Below are 20,216 nucleotides of genomic sequence, written 5' to 3'. Positions count from 1 at the left end.
GGATACTACTCTTTTTATAAAGAGAAAATCACATGATATTTTATTAGTTCAAATTTATGTTGATGACATTATTTTTGGATCCACTAATGAATTATTGTGCAAGGAATTCTCCCATGACATGCAAAGTGAGTTTGAAATGTCAATGATGGGAGAACTTAACTTCTTTCTTGGATTGCAAATTAAACAAACAAAGGATGGTATCTTTGTCAATCAATCCAAGTATTGCAAGGAGTTAATCCACAAATTCGACATGGAAAATTCTAAGCACATGGCTACACCAATGAGCACTGCTTGCTATCTAGATAAAGATGAAACTGGTCAGTCAATAGATGTTAAGCAATATCGAGGTATGATCGGATCACTTCTTTATTTATCTGCTAGCAAACCTGATATATTGTTTAGCGTATGTATGTGTGCTAGATTTCAATCAAATCCTAAACAATCACATCTTAGTGTTGTTAAAAGAATCATAAGATATTTAGTAGGCACTATAAACATAGGTTTATGGTATCCTAGAAATTCCACATGCACCTTAATTGGATATTTTGATTCAGACTTTGCCGGTTCTAAAACAGATAGAAAGAGCACAAGTGGAACTTGTCAGTTCATTGGTTCTGCTCTAGTTTCTTGGCATAGTAAGAAACAAAATAGTGTTGCTTTATCCACTGCAGAAGCGGAATATATTTCTGCCGGCAATTGTTGTGCACAAATTCTATGGATGAAGCAACAACTTTCTGACTATGGAATCCTTCTTGACCATATACCTATTAGATGTGATAATACAAGTGCAATTAATCTTTCCAAAAATCCAGTTCAACACTCTAGAACTAAACATATAGAAATTAGGCATCATTTTCTAAGAGATCATGTTCTAAAGGGAGATTGTGTGTTAGAGTTTGTTGATACTAAGAATCAACTTGCTGATATTTTCACAAAACCTCTCACCAAAGAAACATTATTCTCTATTAGAAGTGAATTAGGCCTCTTAGATGTTAGTGATTTAGATAAATAAGGATTGATTGATTAATTTATTCTTATGATTAATTGTTTATGTTAAGTATGTTACTTTGATTGATCTTATTTAAATTCTTGTTATTATGATAGATTTATGAATTCCTGTGTGTTTTATGTTTGAATGATTGAATTAAATGCATTAGTAGTGATAATTAATAACATTAGATGTATTTAGCATAGACATAGGTAATTTTTTGAGAAACTAGCCTAGTTTATGCTCTGGTAATTGATTACCATCCAGCGTAATTGATTACACAAGAACAGGCAGCCTGTAATCGATTACAACATCCTGTAATCGATTACCAAGCCTTGTAATCAATTACAACTCATCCTCGTCTATAAATACCTACGAAACCAGTGTTGTTGCGCAGCCAAAGCTTCTCCTCGTGCCTCCTCCATCCCTAAATCTTCAAACCTTCGTATCTTACTCAAATCTTCACCAAAACATGTCTCGTAAAGCCCAATCTTCCTCTTTTTCACTCCTCTTTCACTTCCACCGATTGAAATTCACTAAAACTTCATCAAATGGCAGAACCATCGAAGAAGAGAAAGGGATCATCCTCCACCGCCGCTGCTGCTGCCCATTGCCGCCACAGACCATTCGAAGCACCCACAACACCTATTCATCCCTCTTTGTCATCTCCAAGATCATCCACTTTGTTTTCATCCGATGATCAGTGTCTACGGTACCTTTCTCAATTTTCTTCTAGGATCATCTTAGACCCTAAGTACCTAGACGTAGATTTCTTTAATGATGAAACGTTTGATTGCTATCAAGTGTTTCAAAATTCTGGCTTGGTTGAATTTATGTCTTGAAAATTGCCACATTATCTTGAACTTATCAAGGTCTTCTACTGCAATTTAAAAATTCAGGATGGCATTATTTCTTCTGAGGTGCATGGTATTCCTATGATCATTGATTAGTCATTGTTCTTTTCTTTAACTCATTTACCCAGTCAAGGTGCACCTTTTGAGGGCACCATTGTTGATGACTGGAAATTTGATTATTCTAGTCATGATGCTCGCCGTATGGTCTGCAATGACCAGACTGAAATGACCGGTAGATTGTTGGTCGGGTCATTAACATTTGATAATCACATCATGCACTATATAATTGTTAGAATTTTGCTTCCCCGGTCTTCAAATTTGGCACAAGCCTCTGAGGAGGATTTGATTCTGATGTGGGCTTTCCTTACCGGTTGTCAGATTGACTGGGCTCACTTGGTTCGGTACCGAATGCATAAGGCATTATGGGCCAATGCGCCTCTCCCTTACCCTCAATTGATAACTTTGTTTCTGCGTCATTTTCAAATTCCGCTTGATGATGAACCATTTGTTCAAGTCAAGCATTCCTTTGCAATTGGTGCTGGTGTAGTGACTTCCTTTGGATACCGTAAGGATCGGAATGGTCAATGGCTGAAGAAAGACGCACTCCCTCCTCAAGATGAGCGTACTCCTTCACCTCCTCCTCAGTGAGATGATTCTCATGACTGAAGTTCTTTCCGAGTTACGGGGTCTTTGTTCTTATGTTGGTGAACGTTTCAACTCACTGGATACTCGTTTTGTCGGAATGGATATTCGCCTCACACAGCTTGAAGAAGATGTGGGTTACATTCGTCAGAGTTTCGATCTTCCACCACCACCTCCACCTTCTTAGAATTTAGTTTATAATTCTATGTTTCTTATAAGCCGTGTATTTTGGCTATGCTATTTAGATTATTATTTTCAGTACTTTATTTATCTTTTAGTATTTGGATTTTAGACTTTTATGCTTTGATACTATGTGTTTTTGAATTTTGAACTGATTGGATTCTATTTTGGTTATGTCTTAGTTATGATTTTGGTTAGTTATGACTTATAATTTATAATTGATCTTTATCCAGTTCATTATTATATCTGTTTTGATTCCCACATACTTTGGCTTTTTGATGTTGCCAAAGGGGGAGAAAAATGGGGTGTAGAGAAGCTTAGAAAAAGCTTAGAAATCAAGTGATCATCAATTCCAAAACATAGGGGGAGTGAACGCCAATTTTATACATATACATTGTTTGCTTGTATCTTGATTTCAGGACTTATATTGTCATCATCAAAAAGGGGGAGATTGTAGAAGCAAATGACTTTGGTGTTTTGATGATGATCATGATGATTTGATGCAAATGATGCAAATGCGCTTTTCAAGTTTAAATTCAAGACAATGATTCAAGAATACAAGCCACAACATCAAGATGATCACTAGCATTTTAGGAAGGGAATTCCTAATTAATATAGCAAAAGGTTTGGCCAAGTAATTTAAGTTAAAAAGTGTTTTTCAAGAGATTTACTCTCTGGTAATTGATTACCAGAGGATGTAATCGATTACCAGTGGCCAAAAATGATTTACAACAACTACTAAATATTTGAATTCAAATTTTAGACTGTGTAATAGATTACACAATATTGGTAATCGATTACCAGCAGTTAATAAACGTTTTAATTCAAATTTTAAAAGCTGTAATCGATTACACAAATACTGTAATCGATTACCAGAGAAGATTTTCAGAAAATTATTTCTAAGACTCGCATCTTCTCAAATGGTTTTTACATGACCACCAAAGGTCTATATATATGTGACTTGAAACACGAATTTGCTCAGAGTTTTTCAGAACAACAAGTGTTCATTCTCTCAAAGAGCAAAATCATTTTAACCTCTTAAGAATTCCTTGGCCAATACACTTGCAATTCAATAAGGAATCATTTGAGTGCTCAGATTGTAAAATCTATCTCTTTCAAGAGAGATTCATTCTTCTCTTCTTTCTAATTCTCTAAGGGATTAAGAGACCGAGGGTCTCTTGTTGTAAAAGAATTCTGAACACAAAGGAAGGATTGTCCTTGAGTGTTCAGAACTTGTAAAAGGATTTTACAAGATAGTGGAACTCTCAAGCGGGTTGCTTGGGGACTGGATGTAGGCACAAGGGTGTGGCCGAACCAGTATAAATCTGAGTTTGCACTTTCTCTTCCCTTAAACTCTTTTATTTATTATTGTTTTATATTAATATTCAGATTGTTCTATTTGAATCATTATTTAAGAGTTCGTTGTTAAGGGAATTTGTAACTTGAATAGAAAGTGAAGTAGAATTTTGATTGGGGAAATAGTTTGTAATATCTTAATTCAACCCCACTTCTTAAGATATCTGAGGCCACTTGTCTAACAAAATATCAATAATTAAAAATAATATTTAATTCAAAGACGGTGCTGACATAAGCACCTTCCTTGAAAGTTGATCCCCTTCTAAGACGATGATATTTGATCCATCGTAAAAGGGTTTAACTTTCCACGACGTCGGCTTCTACAACGGTCAACGACCATCGTTGTATCCTCTTTACGACCGTCTTAGAAAAACTTTTTTCTAGTAGTGACACAATTATTAGTGAGTAAAACATACATTTGTCCATAGTGAGATCTCTGTCAATTTTTTGGTATGTCTTTATTGTCTAAGATGAAGAAAATAAGATTTCACTCCCTTAACTATTTTTTTAGTCTGTCTATGTTTGTGATGACTAGAATTTTGAGAGAATAGTTGTATATTAGAAATGAGACTTTATTTCACGATTAACTTTTTTTTTTAAATCACTTCTCCCATCAAATAATATTTATTTCTAAAAATTTCTCTAATTTAATCTAACTACAATTCAATCCTTAATTATTATTAATTTATTTATTAGTCTCTAGATAAGTAATATATCACTTACCAATAGATTAATTCTTACATAGTTGACATTAGGAGTCTTAAACAATCGTCTAACCTTATTAAAAGAAAAAAAAAATTGCTTAATTTTGGGCTGGTGCTATAGATGGTGAAAGTTACCGGTCATGTTTAAATGCGGCAAAATTTCCAAATAGGGTCCCTTTTACAAATTTATTACCAGAATGGGTCTGTTTCATAATAATTTACCAATGGGGTCTCTTTTTTTTACTACAAAGTGTTACTTCTGAAGGCACTTTCCGTGAAATAGTGACACGTGACGTGACGGGACAAGTTGACAGGGGATGATGGGACAGGGGGGGAAGTGGTGGCCTGCCAGGCACGACCAGTAGTGTTGGCCTGCCAGGCGCAACCACTAGTGGTGGCCTGCCAGGCGCGACCACTAGTGGTGGGCAGCCAGACACTTCCCTCTTCCCTATAAAACCCATTTTCCTCCGTTTCATTTTCATTACGAAATCGTTGAAGTGAGCTGAGTTGAATCTGACTTGTTGCTGTTATATGTATTAGTGTTGAAGCGTTTTATACCGGTTAGAAATTTTGCTCAAAACTAGTAAATATTTTTTATCTTTGATACATTATAGAATTATTTAATATTTATTTTGTTGATGATAATAATGATTATATTTTGTAGGCGCATAAATAAATTGACACGGACTATAAAATGAAATAGTAATTTTGTTTATATTTTTTGTGTGATAATTAGTAATTTTTTGTAACTTAATAATTTAATTTTTGGTTATAATTATGTAATATTTGTTTGTTGATGACAATAATTATTTATTGTAGCAGTTTTTATGTCCAGTGCATTATTATTATTATTATTAGTTAAGCTCATAATTATTGATGTTGTTGGTATATTTTTTTAATAGCCAAAATTTACATAAACGTTAAAAATAAATACCGATTGTTTTGCATCATGAGTGTGCGGAGTAGGAAATTGTTGTGACAGCAATTTAATTTATTTTGAGTAATTTGTTGATGTTAATTTATTTTAGGTTAATAATTTATGTTATGTTAATATATTTTTTATATTATTGTTTGTTGACGACATTAATTATTTATTGTAGGTATATTTTTGAAAAATGAGTTCAATTATTACACTCGTCTATTTAAATGGTAAGATGTATGAAACTGATGATGGTATCACATTTGAAGGCCCTAAAAAAGCTATTCAAATAAAGTGTGGTATTAGTTTTGAGAGTTTAAAAAAAAGGATACACGACAAGGTAAAATTACAAAAACATGAAAGTATATCTACTATCACTTGTAGATTTTTAGTTGCAGGTAAATATATTGCGCTGCAAATTTGTGACGATGAAGATGTTGAAACAATGATTCAAAGTTTTGAACAACAACAAGAAATGTTTGTCATAGAATTATGTGTTGAAGTTGATGTTGCAGGTACTTCTGCAATTAATTTCACAAATTCATTGTTATCATGCGAAAATAATATGTCTCACAATGAATCGGGTAGTGCAAGAGTTGGAACAAATTCAGAAGAAGATTTTGATGATGATGATTATTAAATATCTAATTCATACGTTGATGACTCATTAGATGAGGACGAGGATATTGATGAAATGTTTGACACAGATGATGAAGCTGCCTGTTTGATCGAACCACTTACTGTTGTGCAATCGGGAGAAGGTATATTTATTGTTATATATAAATAAATAATATAATATTTAAATAATTCGCTACCCTTGAATTATAAATTTTTGGTATATTATTTTTATAGGTGGAAGTCAGACTCCATTCTGGGATTCTGCTTCTCACTATAATAATATTAATTGGAGTCATCCTGACCAAGAAGAAATTTGCAGTTTAGATATGGGATCAAATTTTAATATGGGTCAAAAATTATATGTTGGTATGGAATTTGATACCAAAAGCACAGTAAAAAATGCATTACAACAATATGTAATGAAAGTGCATCAAAGTTTCAAAGTTGTTGAATCTAAATCGCAGAAATGTGTCATCTGTTGTGGAAATAGAAGCGATGACATCCCATGCCCTTTTTATATGAGGGCAATTTTATAAAAAAAAAACTGATACATGGAAAGTTATGCAATGGGGAGGACCACGTAGTTGCTTGAATATGAGTATAACTAAAGACCATGATAAATTGGATTCTGATTTGATTGCCACTTGTGTACTAGGTATGATTATAAATTTTCATTCTTATTTATCCTTTTTTGTGTTTGTTGGTGTACAATAATTTTTCGTACTTATTTTTATAGGGATGATCAAAGAAGATCCGTCACTCAAGATTTCTTTAATTCAAGAGAGGATCAATGGAATGTTTAATTACAACATTTCTTACAAGAAAGCGTGGAAGGCAAAGCAAAAGGCAATAACAATTGAATATGGCGACTGGGATGAGTCTTATGCCGCTCTTCCGTCATGGCTGAAACACATGAAAAATCATTCGCTAGGATCGTATTATCAAATTTGTGATGATGATTTTGTTGTTGGCAATACTGTCAGTCGTGAACACCGACAGTTCCATCGAGTCTTTTGGACCTTCGGTCAATGCAAAGAGGCTTTTAAATATTGCAAACCAATCATACAAGTTGATGGTACATTCATGTATGGGAAATATCGCGGGACGCTGTTAATTGCAACAACACAAGATGGAAATAGTCATGTTCTTCCGCTTGCATTCGCTGTGGTTGAGGGAGAAACATTAACAGCGTGGTCATGGTTTTTGGAACACTTGCGTGAACATGTCACTGATAAAGATAGTATATGTCTCATTTATGATCGTCATGCAAGCATAAAGTCAGCTGTTGCGAATTGAGCACTTGGGTGGCAACCTCCTCATGCGTATCATGTGTATTGCGTGTGCCACATTGCAAGCAATTTTAATCACAAGTTTAAGAATGGGAAACAAAAAGAAATGTTAAAAAAATTAGGTAACATTTCTTATCTAACATATATTATTTCATATATAACATGTTATTTTTTATGCAAATTTGACTAATGTGGATAATTTATTATGTGCAGGATACACCCCGTGTAAGCATATTTTTGATAGAAATTTTGATAAATTTTGTGAGCTGAGTCCCCCAGTAAAAGCATGGATTAGGAAGATCTCAAAAGAAAAATGGACAATGGCATATGACAAAGAAGGCCGTAGATACGGTCATATGACAACCAATCTATCGGAATGCATAAATAAAGTTTTTAAGGGATGTCGCAATGTTTGTGGCGGCGTTTGCTCTACTCTCCTTTCATAGCAACTATTTCATTCATTAAGCGCGGGTTGCATTAGTCGCATCCAATTTCTTCCTTCTTTTCCATTTAATGTCAAGTCATGTATGTTGTTGGGTTGCATTACTGGGTCCGGAATAGGTTGTTGCATTCCAAACTGTCGCATGACTCTATCCGGCTGGTTCCATTCCACTTTTTGAAAACAAATAAGTGGTACGATACATGTCCATAATACAGACCCAATAAAACAAACTTGACTCAAATTCATTTCCACATGTCCAGAATAAGGGACCCAAACAAACTGCATATAAAAGTTAAATTTAATAAATTAATCAACAATTACAACATCATTTAATAAACAAACGTCAAAATTGTTACCTCGTCGCGTTTCATGACATCTAATTTATGACGAAACTCAAGTAAATTGTCATTGCCTATGTGATGCAATTCACCTCTCAACCATCTTCACAAAAAATTAAATAACAAAATAAAATGTTACATAGAATAATGATTAACATCAACCAAGCATATTTATTAATTATCAATTCAAAATAGTAAAGGAAAGTATACCTGTAGGCAAGTGGTGCGTTTTGTTGTTGTGGAGGAATATACGACGGGGCTAACATTGGGCATCGTTCCCATGCCCATAATTGAATCAAGAGAGTGAAATCGCCTATTGATTTAGCATTATAGTCTGTTGCGATGCACATCTCTCTATAAAGGTTACCCAAAAGAGCAGCTCCCCATGCATAAGTGCTGCACTCTCTAAGGTCTCTCAAAAATTGCAAATATCTCATTGGCACCGTTTTTGGCATCCTTCTGCTGCTTTTGTCAACAAACATCACGCCTCCTATGAATCTTAAGATCCAAGCACAAGCAAAGCTTTCAAGCCCTTTTTGGTTGCCTGTAAAATCATGAATATTTGCAAATTGAGAAGTCAGCCAACTCAATAAAAGTGAGTTCCCATCAACTGCATCAGGTCTTCCATCCACAGAAATACCAAGTAGCACAGAAACATCTTGAAGTGTAATAGTTGCCTCGCCACACTTCAAATGAAATGTATGTGTTTCTGGCCTCCACCTTTCAATAAAAGCATTAACTAATGCTCCATTTACTTTCAATTGCGCCAATTTCATTATCGGGTACAAACCCGAAACTTGTAATAGAGGAATTTGTAATAGAGGAATAATTTCGTCGGGCGGTGCTTCTCTATGATTGTACAGTGGTGTAGCTCGCCAGATTTTTAACGTCCTTTGATTAGCACCATTCCAAATATGTTGTGATATATGACTTTTTTGCATCCACAATAAATCGTCATCTAATGGTCCAGATGCCACATCATAATGATTAGAAGATGACAAACTTGCCATATTAAAACTCCTGTATAAAAAGAAAAAAAAATTAATAATCACACATATCATAAATAATTAATAATAAATTACAATATATTTAAATACATTTTAAATACGTACGCAAACAATATTCTAAAAAAATACATAATTTAAATTTTAGAAATGAACACATAATTTAAGTAAATGAATTATAATGACGGTAAATTGAAATAAAAAATTTCTTCAAAATTATTTTGTTAATATATAATGTTGAAGGTAAGTTCAATTTTTAAAAAAATTTGATTTTATGAAATGTACGAGATACATGAAATAATAAAAAAACACACACATATATATATATAGCAGCAATTTCAGGAATTTTTTTTGTTAATTTTAACTTTTTTATTTTAAAAGTTATTAATTATAATTTAGAGTTTGATTTTAATTTTAAACTATTGATATATTGTATCAAACTCAATATGCCTTTCTTTTTTAAATAAGCCGAATAGTAATATTACAGTAATATTTATTATCAATTGTAATTAAAATTATATTCTAAGAATTAAAATTACAAAAACCCGACAACAACAAAGTCTTACAATTGCAAATAACATCAATTATAATTAATATCATTAAATATTAACAAAAACAATAATATAATATTTAAATGACAAATCATAAATAACAATATTATTATCTATAATTATCTTCAACAATAATTAACAATTTTATATTATTATAAAATAAAAAACAAAGCACTAAAAATATATATCAATTTAAACTGCCTATCTACAAAAAAATATATAACAAAATACTAAAAATCTAACACACTATCAAACTAATAATAATTACCTCTACAAATAAATCCACTAAAAAATATAAACTGCCTATATGCAAAAAAAAAAAAAAATATATATATATATATATATATTAAAATATAACAATTTATATACATTAAATAAATTAAAAACACACAAAAAAATTAAGCAAACAGGGGAAAGGGAAACCTCCTGGGGGGGACCTCGCGGGATGGGACTGCGGGAAGGGGAGAGATGCTGGGGGCCAGCCTAGGGGGGTTAGGGGGGGACCACTTTTAAGGATGCCTGGATGTGTCTGGGGCTAAGGCGGAAACCAAGGCGGCTCGGGGAAGGGCACGAGTCAACGCGCCTGCGTGCAGGGCGCTTCCAGTCCTATCAACACCGTGTCCAAAGCATGACACGCTCTTCAAGTAAGCGCTTTATAATAAAAAAGGAATCTCCTTGATAAATAATTATGAAACAGATCCATTCTAATAATAAATTCATAAAAAAAAACCCTATTTAGTGATTTTGTCTTTAAAGGAATAGCACAACCAGACCAGACACAGAAACATCTGGATCTGGTTTGGATTTTGGCAGGCGTCACGACAGGAGAATCGTTCACTTCCACATGTCAATTCCTTCCTCCCTCTCTCAAAACAAACCCAATCATTCACAATTTCACACTCTCCCTTTCTCTCTCTATAACAACACAATCAGACACAAGCACAAACCTCGTGTCCTCTTCACTCCCCACACCCCCTTAACCGCTAAGCAGCACACCCAACAAAAAACCACAGAGGTGCTCTGTTGCTAAGTTCTTAACTGTGAATTCTCCAATAGTATTATCAATGTTGAGAGTGAAGGGAGGGAGCAGGCCGCCGTGGGTTGGGCTCGGCGCCGCCGTGTGGGTCCAGATCGCGTCGGGGAACACCTTCACCTTCCCCCTCTACTCCCACTCCTTGAAGTCAGTTCTCGGCTTCGACCAGCGCCATGTCACGCTCCTCGGTGTCGCCATCGACATCGGCGAAAACCTCGGCCTCCTCCCCGGCGTCGCCTGCAACAAGTTGCCCCCTTGGCTCCTCCTCGTCGTCGGCTCCCTCGCCGCCTTCCTCGGCTACGGCCTCCTCTTCCTCGCCATCTCCAAAACTCTTCACTCACTCCCTTACTTACTGGTTCGTATCTCTCACTCTCTAAAACTGCGTCAGAGGTTATGTGTGTTTGGATTAGCGTTGAAACCATGTTGAACCGAGAAATAACGCGTTCCAATACAAAAATTTCAAAGCAACTATATGTTGTAGCTTTCATTTGAGAGCCCGCTGGGTTGAATTCAACTTTCTCAAATACACACTAATTTTAAGATTTTTAGTTCAGTTCTGCACGAGAAAACGAATTAAAATTTAAAGTGATTCAATTTGGTTTTCTTAATTTTCAATTGCGTCAACGTTATTTTTTCCATCTTTTTTATTTTTGGTGTAAGAATCGAACACAACTACCAATTACCAATGATATACAACAATTCAGGCGCATTGCTCAACTAACTAAGTGAGCGGAAACCATAGCGGCATTAGCGAAATTGGACACGTGTCATTTTCACACTTTGTGAAGTTTCCGCTGCCCGCCAATGTTGTTACGATCAATTGGACGTAAATGACAACAACATTGACGCATTTTTTTAAATTATGAGACCAAATTGAACGTTTTTTAGAGTAATCTAGCTATAAAAAAAATTGAGTAAATCACATGTTTTGTACTGAAAGTGTTATGCACTGTCACATGGTCCTTGAAATTAAGGAAATTGTAAATAAGTTCTTGAAATTTTCGGCCGTCACTAAATTAAACCATTTACTGGCATTTTGATCCATATGTAAATATTACATGGCTTTTATTTTTTAAAAATTTTCTTAGTATTTGATACTAATACAACAATGCTAACTGTAATTTACTGTTTTGTGATGTTGCAGCTATGGTTTGCTCTGGTTGTTGCCGCTAACAGTAGTGCGTGGTTAACCACTGCTGTTCTCGTGACCAACATGAGAAACTTCCCTGCTAGCAGAGGCTCTGTTGCGGGGATTCTTAAAGGTTATGGGGGGCTTAGTGCTGCGGTTTTTACTGAGATTTACAGCATTGTGCTTCATAATTCTTCTTCCAAGTTCCTGTTGTTTCTTGCTGTTGGTATTCCTGTTGTTTGCTTCAGCATGATGTTTCTTGTTAGGCCTTGTACTCCTGCCACAGGTGATGACCCTGTAGAGCCTTACCATTTTCTGTTTGTCCAAGGTTCCAGTGTGGTTTTGGGTGTGTACCTTCTTGCAACTACAATAGTGGGTAATATTATTCCGTTTAGTGGTGAGCTTTCATATGCTTTGGTGGCTGTGATGATTCTGCTTCTCATTGCTCCACTTGCTGTCCCTTTGAAGATGACATTGTTTCCTAGGCATGGTTCTAAATCAGACTCGCCCGAGCAACAAGTTGCGTCTTCTGAGGGCAAAGATGAGAATGCTGAGCCACTGCTGGCATCTTCGTCGGCAGGGGCCCTTGGGAGTTTTGATGATCAGGATGATTCGTCTGAGGTGGCTGAGCTTCTTGCTTTGGGTGAGGGAGCAGTGAAGCAGAAGAAGAGAAGAAGGCCTAAACGTGGGGAAGATTTTAAGTTCACTGAGGCTATAGTGAAGGCTGATTTCTGGCTGCTATTTTTTGTCTACTTTGTTGGTGTTGGCACTGGGGTTACTGTTCTCAATAATCTTGCTCAAATAGGTATTGCCCAAGGGGAGGAAGACACTACCACCTTGCTGTCAATTTTCAGTTTCTGCAATTTTGTGGGGCGGCTTAGTGGAGGAGTTGTTTCGGAACATTTTGTCAGGTGAGCCACATTTTATTGTGCTGAGTAAATTTAAGATATGAGCTCCATTAGTTACTATATGAAGAGATCAGAGTAAGTACTGACGCTTTCATTTGCTTCAAGTGGATATTTCACTACGCTGATACATATCTGTGCAGTATCCAAGCCTTTAAAAAAGTTATGAAATTTAATACAACTACATATGAGATATAAAAGTATCTATATTCTATAATATAGAAGCATAGTAGCTTGACTAACTAAAAGGGGAAGTTGTGCCCTTTATAGATGATTTCAATAAAGGAACAAGATTCGTACTATTTTTATTTATAGACAACAGCAAGTGATTTATAACTTTAGTAATGTTCAAGAATATGTTCTTAGTTTAGATTTGTAGAATTGCAATTATATATTCATCATGTTTTATGAGTTTCACAAGCATCATATCTTATATATTTTTAGAACAATTGTATCATTGTATTGGATATGTATCATATGTGACATATGAAGCACATATCATATCTTATTCATAAAAGCTGTTGACAATCACAAATCATCCTTATATGCAAACATGGTTTTAGTGCATTACATGAAGTTAATAGAAGAGTAAGCTTTTCAATTTGTTAATTGAGGCCTTTTGCAAAATTCAACTTCCTAACTCACATTGAACTAATTGCAGAGGCACCAAACTGTTTAACCTCTCCTTGAACTGAATTTCATTAGACTAGCAGCTTTCTCTTCGTTTAATTGATTCAACCGAATGTAATTCATGCTTTCGACTCTTTTCAGGACAAAAACTATCCCAAGGACAGTCTGGATGACGTGCACGCAGACTGTTATGCTCATTGCATACCTTCTGTTTGCCTATGCTATCAATGGAACCCTTTATCCTGCAATTGCATTTCTTGGTGTCTGCTATGGTGTGCAAGTTTCTGTGATGCTCCCAACTGTTTCCGAGCTTTTTGGTTTGAAGCACTTTGGCGTGTTGAGCAGCTTCATGTCGCTGGGGAATCCAATTGGTGCATTCCTCTTTTCAGCTCTGCTAGCAGGGAACATATATGACAATGAGGCAGCAAAACAGCATGGTATAGGCCTTCTTCTTGATTCTGGTGTTTCCTGCATCGGTCCAAATTGCTTTAAGCTTACCTTTTTCATTCTTGCTGGAGTGTGTATTGCCGGCATCGTCTTTAGTGTTATCCTGACTCTGAGAATTAAGCCTGTTTACCAAATGCTTTATGCTGGAGGCTCTTTCAGGCTACCTCAAACATCTTCAAATCAACGAAAGTAGTTTGAACAATGAATAAAACTGAGCTTCCTAGTTCTATTCTATACCAGTTGCGCTGGTAGATTTACTTATGGCCTGCCATTACTGCGATATATATGTTATGTATCTGGGCATCAATTATGAAGATCAAAATTTTCGTATCTCACATGGAAAATGCCTGTTTTTGTTTGTCTTAGGCTTAAAGATGATCTGTCTACCTAAGTATAGAGGCCAATCAATATACACTGACAGTCACATGTTTTAATGTGATGATACAGTTACTGAGATTTATATGTGTACTATTATTACTTAGTCTAATTTTAAAATTTGAAATTTGCTATAAATGATATGGGATGTATTTATGCACTTTGATTTTATGCTCCAAAACTTTTGGCCACCTAGACATGAAATTATGAGCTAATTATTGTATTATTTATTTGGTGTGTGGTCCAGCTTCTAATATCAACTTCACAACAAAATGTTTTAAGACTTGGATGGTGTTTACTAAGCAAAAAGTTATAAATGTCGTCATTTATTTGTTGTCACAAACTGTAAATATTTATAAAGTACCCAAATAAGAAAACAGAGCTTTAGAATAGCAGAATTAAGGTCTGCACTAAGTATTGATGCATGGATACTTATAAATTAACGATATATCCATAGTATACTTGTGTCAAATACTTAGAAAATTTAACTCACAACTTTAAAGAAATAAAGTTCTCTTGAAAATAACAATAATAATTGAAAATAAGTCTAATTTTTCAAAAGATAACAGTAACAAGTAGTGTGACTTCATTGTGGGGATATATAACTTGTCTTTAGACATGGTAAGAAAACTCGTATCTGTGGATACCCGCCCGAATCTGTTCCGACTTTGATAGGTAATACTCGAGTTGATCGGGTATGGGTTCGAGTTCGGATTTTTTTGGATAACTAGAAGTCGGGTACATATACGAGTATGAAATTACTAGATCTGTCTCGACCCCGAACCCGAACCCGCCCTGTCACTTAAAATCTTTAGAATTTTTTGTATAATTTAATCAAAAGACATAGAATTTTTATTACTAGTTAATTTTATTTTATAATTTTTACATGATTTAATATTATTTTCTTAACGATTTTTGTAGACACATGTGCTATAATAAATTTATTGATATATAAGTAGTTAAAAATAAATGCTTAACAATCAATTTATTTTTTCTAAAATCAAATTTTTAATATTTTTTTTACAAAAAATATTTTTTCTAATTTGAATTGGGTATGAGACGGGATCGGGGATACCGATACCCAATGGGTATCCGATGGGTACGGGAATGAAATAATAAACTTAAACCCGTCGGGTATCAAATACGGGTATGGAAGGATATATTGAGGAATCGGAATAAGAAATTGAGAAGAGAAGACAATATCCATACCTGTCCCACCCCATTCCCAAGTCTACTTGTCTGTACTAAATATCCTTAAATTCATGTACCACGTCACGTGAAAGGTCGTTTAAACTTGAAACACAGAACATTCAAGTGGACGGAGAAGATTAAATCAGAAACCAAAGTAAACATGACATTTCATTTTCATAAATGCTACTAATCATTATTATACCAAAAAACGTTGCTATCACTCGCCATCAAAGGGTAATAATAATAATAAGCCATGAGAAAACAAATACAAAATATATAATAAATAATAATGATCTAAGTTGGTTTAAGATCCTCAAACAATGTAGGCCACATTGCATAATCATCATCATAATCAGCAGCATCAGCTCTGACCTTAATATTGTAGGGACTATAACCCATTGGGCTGTCAGCCCTATCATCTAAAGGCCTAGGTAACCTTGGACTTCTACTATTAACAATTGTTGGTCTTGCATCAAGTGGCCCAGAAAGCCTAGGGCTCTTTGTTGAGCCCATGAACCTTCCATCAAGAGCCCTAGTAGGAGTAGTAGCACCCATCAATGGGCTTCTATTTGCATTTGCATACACATTCACTCTCTCATTGTTACCACCATTCATTTTCCCATCAAGAGGACCAGATAGTTTCATCACCTTGTTGTTGTTCACCATCTTCTCATGAATTATTCTTCCATTCCCATCCAAAGGCCCTGATAAGGCAATGGTTCTGTTTCTTTGAACTCCCTTGTTGTTGTTATTATTCTCTCCTTTGAGCTCCTCATTGTTCCCATTGTGCCTTGCCCTCCTCCACTTCCCTTGGTACCAGTTTGGCTCAGGCGGCATGTCCTTCAACATGATCATCGCTTCGTGGTGGTCTTCGCGCGAAACCAACTTGCTGAAGCACTTCCTCAGGCACTTCTTGATGGAAAACTTGATGCTGCTCCTCACCACCACCCCGCCGTCTTCTTTCTTCGCAAGCTTGAGGATTTCCAACCTGTGTTTGGCTATGGAAACGCCCATGCTCTGGAGAAACTCGTGGTTGAAGTAGATGGCATCCTCCAGCTGGAGCTCGTTACGCGCGAAGGCAAGGCCGTATTCGTAGATGAGGGACGGCTCTAGGCTGGTCCTGGATAGCCAGGAGAACCAGTCCATGGTTGAAAATGAAGATTAGGGTTTGTGTCTTGACACAATAAGTGTGGTACGTCTATAATATAAGCTAAAGCTATTGGCTAGTTTACCTTGAGGTTTGGTATGGGTGTTGAGATAATTTATAAGGGAAATTTGACGTGGTGTAGAGTTAAAGACTAGAGAGAGGCGCCGATGCTTAGTTGTGGCGGGTAAATGGTTATTTAATTTGATTTTTATTGATCCTGCTTTCGAATTTATTGTTTATTTATTCATTTTATTTCGTTTTAATGGAGTTTGGATGGTGGTTGAGACGCGGAGTGACAAACTGACAGTAACCAAGAATATGTGGGAATTTTTTACATTTTCCCTAAGAAAAAAGATTGCAAGAAACCAATCTTTATTTAGTACACTTAAAGAGGAATTAAGAGAAATGTGTGATATAATTTGACATGAAAGAAGAGATAGAAGGAACAAAGAAATAGGTGTTGATTAAATATAATATATGAATGTGTCTGCATCTTTTCCGAAAGACATGCATGTAACTCACGGATGTGGATACTAAAATAGAAAAAGTGATTCACAAATAGCTAGGTTTTTGGAATCAACTAGTGATAAAAAAGAGTTTTGAGTGCTTTACAAAATGATCTTTGTTTAAAGTTTAGCTATAAATAAAGTTTGTGTATATTAAATAAAATGAAGTAAACAGGGATCAAAATCTGCGGCTATGTTTATGGTGCTCCACCTTGTTATGTTGGATTGTGACAGGGACCTGTTAAAGTGGGCGTAAAGTGGGTAAGACGCGCCAGGGGACCCAAGAAAAAAAAGGAAGTTATTGAAGGAAAATCAATTTGGCAACCTACTACCCTTTTTACCCAGCTAGCACAATCAATCAGAAGGTCCAATGATCAAAGATTAAGTTTTGAAGGTTCAAGCTCCTAGTTAATTAGGATGTACCTGCCCTGAACCCACCTTATTTAACAGCAATGCGTGTGAGAAATTAGTGGGAAATTAAGCAGAATAATATTATGTAAATGACTTGGAATGAACAATATTTAGTCAATCATATTGATCGGTCTTCCTAAGCTGCTATGAATTGGAACTAAACGTACACCTCATTATTTTTGTGTATGGGTGGAATGGAGAGAGAAAGAGAGAGAAAAAAATGGAATGAAAGTGAGTTGTAAAAGTTGAGACTTAATTATATTTTTGCTCTCCTAAATATCATAATTGTTTGATTTTAGTCCTCAAGTTTTAATTGCACAAATTGATATTAGTCTCCTATTAAATATTTCAACAAATTTTTCTAATGATATTTAATGATGATCAACAACCAAATTGTTTGATTCATATAGTGAAGTAACTTAAAATGTAATCAAGTTAAGTATATGTGTCATGCAACATGTCATTTATCATATTATCATATAGTACGATGTCAATAAAATGTGTTAAATATTTAATAAAATACTGTAAAAAGTAACTAAAATTGTATGATTATAATGACTAGAAAACTTAATTTACATAATTAAAATTTTAAATTTAATATTACACAATTATAATACATAAAAGGGAACTTAATTACACTTTTTATTTTTAGAGAATTTTACTCAAACAAATTAATTTGATGTATTTTACGTTAAACTTCCTAAAATTTGTGAATTTTATTCTCCGGCATTTATTTATTAATAAACATAAAAGTGGAGAGTAAAATTTGTCAATAAAAAAAGTTGGAGTTAAATTTGCAAAAAAAATAAACAAGTTAATTGCAAAATTTGCCAAAAATTTAAAATAAAAAAGTAAAATTATGTTAGGAGTAAAATAATGGAGGATAAAATTTATAAGTTTCTTAAAAATTAAAAATAAAATATGTCAAATTATTTTGCTAAAAATAAAAATCGTCAAAATATAAAACATTGAGGATAAAAAAGTAATTAAACATAAAAATTAAAAGTACAGTTACGTCATGAATATAATTACTCCTATGAATTTGTTGCATGAAATACTAGTGTCTAAAATTGGTGGAACAACTGTCTTCCCACTCAAGACAGAATTGATGAGTCAAGATGGAAATCAAATTGCAGTAGTACACCATTGGCATCCGATTCATTAATCAAAAGCCAAAAACAATCTGAACTCATATACATTGTTGAAAACTTCTTAAATAAACATTTGGGTGAAAAGAAAATAAGAACTGACTGTTAGATAAGATGTGTTTTTGAGATTATTGTGACTATCCATAGTGGATCAAATAAAAAAAAAATATTTTTCTCCTTCTCTCTCTCCTTCTCTACGACAATGCACCTCCCACAACCACGGCCGTTGCCTCTGTCCGGCTCTTCGGCTACTGCACAATTGCAGGGATCCCTTTCTCGCTCTCCGACACACCCCCTTTGTCTCTTCCCTTGGTCACTTTCACACGAGCCAGAAAACAGAAAATATAACAAAACAATGCGTCTATGACCAGATCTGGAGATGAGACAGTTTTGTCTTTCAATGGCATGACTGAAAGAAGGCGCGGTGAAGAGAGAAAAGGTTGCAACAGAGAGACCGCTGATTGCGGAGTTGTCGTCACAGCGGCAAATGCGCTCGGTTACAGATCAGTCTACTTCAAAGCCCTATCCATGGTTGGTCTAAGATTTTGGTGCAAGTTTTATGCCCTATAGCTGGATTTCAAAGAAATCTAGGCATCAGAATGGCTCCATCCAACTATTATCACTTGGGGTATTAACGTTGAATTAATTCTTTGGACCGAAATTGTGAAAAAGGCCTAGCATCTATGCTCATTAATTTATGTACTCCAAAAATAAAGTCTCACTCTACCAGTTCCGATCTAGATTTTTTTCAGATACATACATAAAAAAATTATATACTCAACCATACAATTTTCTCATTATTTACAAAAATATATATTTAGTGTAACGCTGTGTAAATTCATGTTAGAAGAATCCAAATTTACAGGTGTTTCTTAGATTTGTTTTCAAAAAGTCTGTTGAATTCGAGTACTTCAACGAATGATATTTTTTAAGAAAAAATATTTCTTTTTAAAGTTTTAAAAACAATAAATAAAGGAAACTAATAAAATTAAAAAAATATTATAATATAATTTTTTAGTTAGATAGTAGGTATGTAAATAAATTATAAGCTTAAAGCAACTAAACATGTGTGAATTTTCTCTGAAATTCAATTTTTGTTTCGGTTTTGTTTCGTTATGTACATTAATTAAAAATGAGAAAATTAATTAGTAGTTTTAAAATAAATAAATTAAATTCATTAAAAACATAGTAAATAAATAATTATTACATCTCCATTATATAATACACATAAATTAAAATACTACGATAAAGACAGAGAGACATACATAATAAATAAAAATATAATAAAACAAGAACAAAAGAACATATTATTAAATACAATTGAAACATAGAAAAAGGATCAACCAAAATTAATAAAAATAATGACTAATATGCATAAGAGAGAGAGAAAGAAGTCAACCAAAACATTG

The 20,216-nt window shown here is 34.4% G+C and overlaps 3 protein-coding genes across 3 annotated transcripts; 1 reads left to right on the top strand and 2 right to left on the bottom strand.

The window, feature by feature from the left end:
• Window positions 1-8,004: 8,004 nt before the first annotated feature.
• On the bottom strand, window positions 8,005-9,106 carry LOC114385986 (serine/threonine-protein phosphatase 7 long form homolog). The gene is made up of 4 exons (XM_028346007.1): window positions 8,541-9,106; window positions 8,349-8,433; window positions 8,224-8,271; window positions 8,005-8,148 (listed from the first exon to the last, which is right to left on the bottom strand). The coding sequence occupies exons 1-4, from the start codon at window positions 9,104-9,106 to the stop codon at window positions 8,005-8,007; spliced, it is 843 nt and encodes a 280-aa protein (XP_028201808.1).
• A 1,546-nt stretch (window positions 9,107-10,652) lies between these two features.
• Window positions 10,653-14,575, top strand: LOC114388282 (protein NUCLEAR FUSION DEFECTIVE 4-like). Its single transcript, XM_028348695.1, has 3 exons — window positions 10,653-11,273; window positions 12,063-12,958; window positions 13,724-14,575. Exons 1-3 carry the CDS (start codon window positions 10,950-10,952, stop codon window positions 14,220-14,222), a joined length of 1,719 nt encoding a protein of 572 aa, XP_028204496.1. The 5' UTR covers window positions 10,653-10,949; the 3' UTR covers window positions 14,223-14,575.
• Window positions 14,576-15,772: 1,197 nt separating this feature from the next.
• Window positions 15,773-16,896, bottom strand: LOC114387325. The gene has a single exon (XM_028347485.1). It carries the CDS (start codon window positions 16,739-16,741, stop codon window positions 15,890-15,892), a length of 852 nt encoding a protein of 283 aa, XP_028203286.1. The 5' UTR covers window positions 16,742-16,896; the 3' UTR covers window positions 15,773-15,889.
• Window positions 16,897-20,216: the final 3,320 nt, after the last annotated feature.

Source organism: Glycine soja, chromosome 15 (genome assembly GCF_004193775.1).
Source record: "Glycine soja cultivar W05 chromosome 15, ASM419377v2, whole genome shotgun sequence".
NCBI classification, from domain to species: Eukaryota; Viridiplantae; Streptophyta; class Magnoliopsida; order Fabales; family Fabaceae; genus Glycine; species Glycine soja.
The sequence above is the reverse complement of the archived record's forward strand: the minus strand, read 5'-3'. Positions and strand labels throughout refer to the sequence as shown.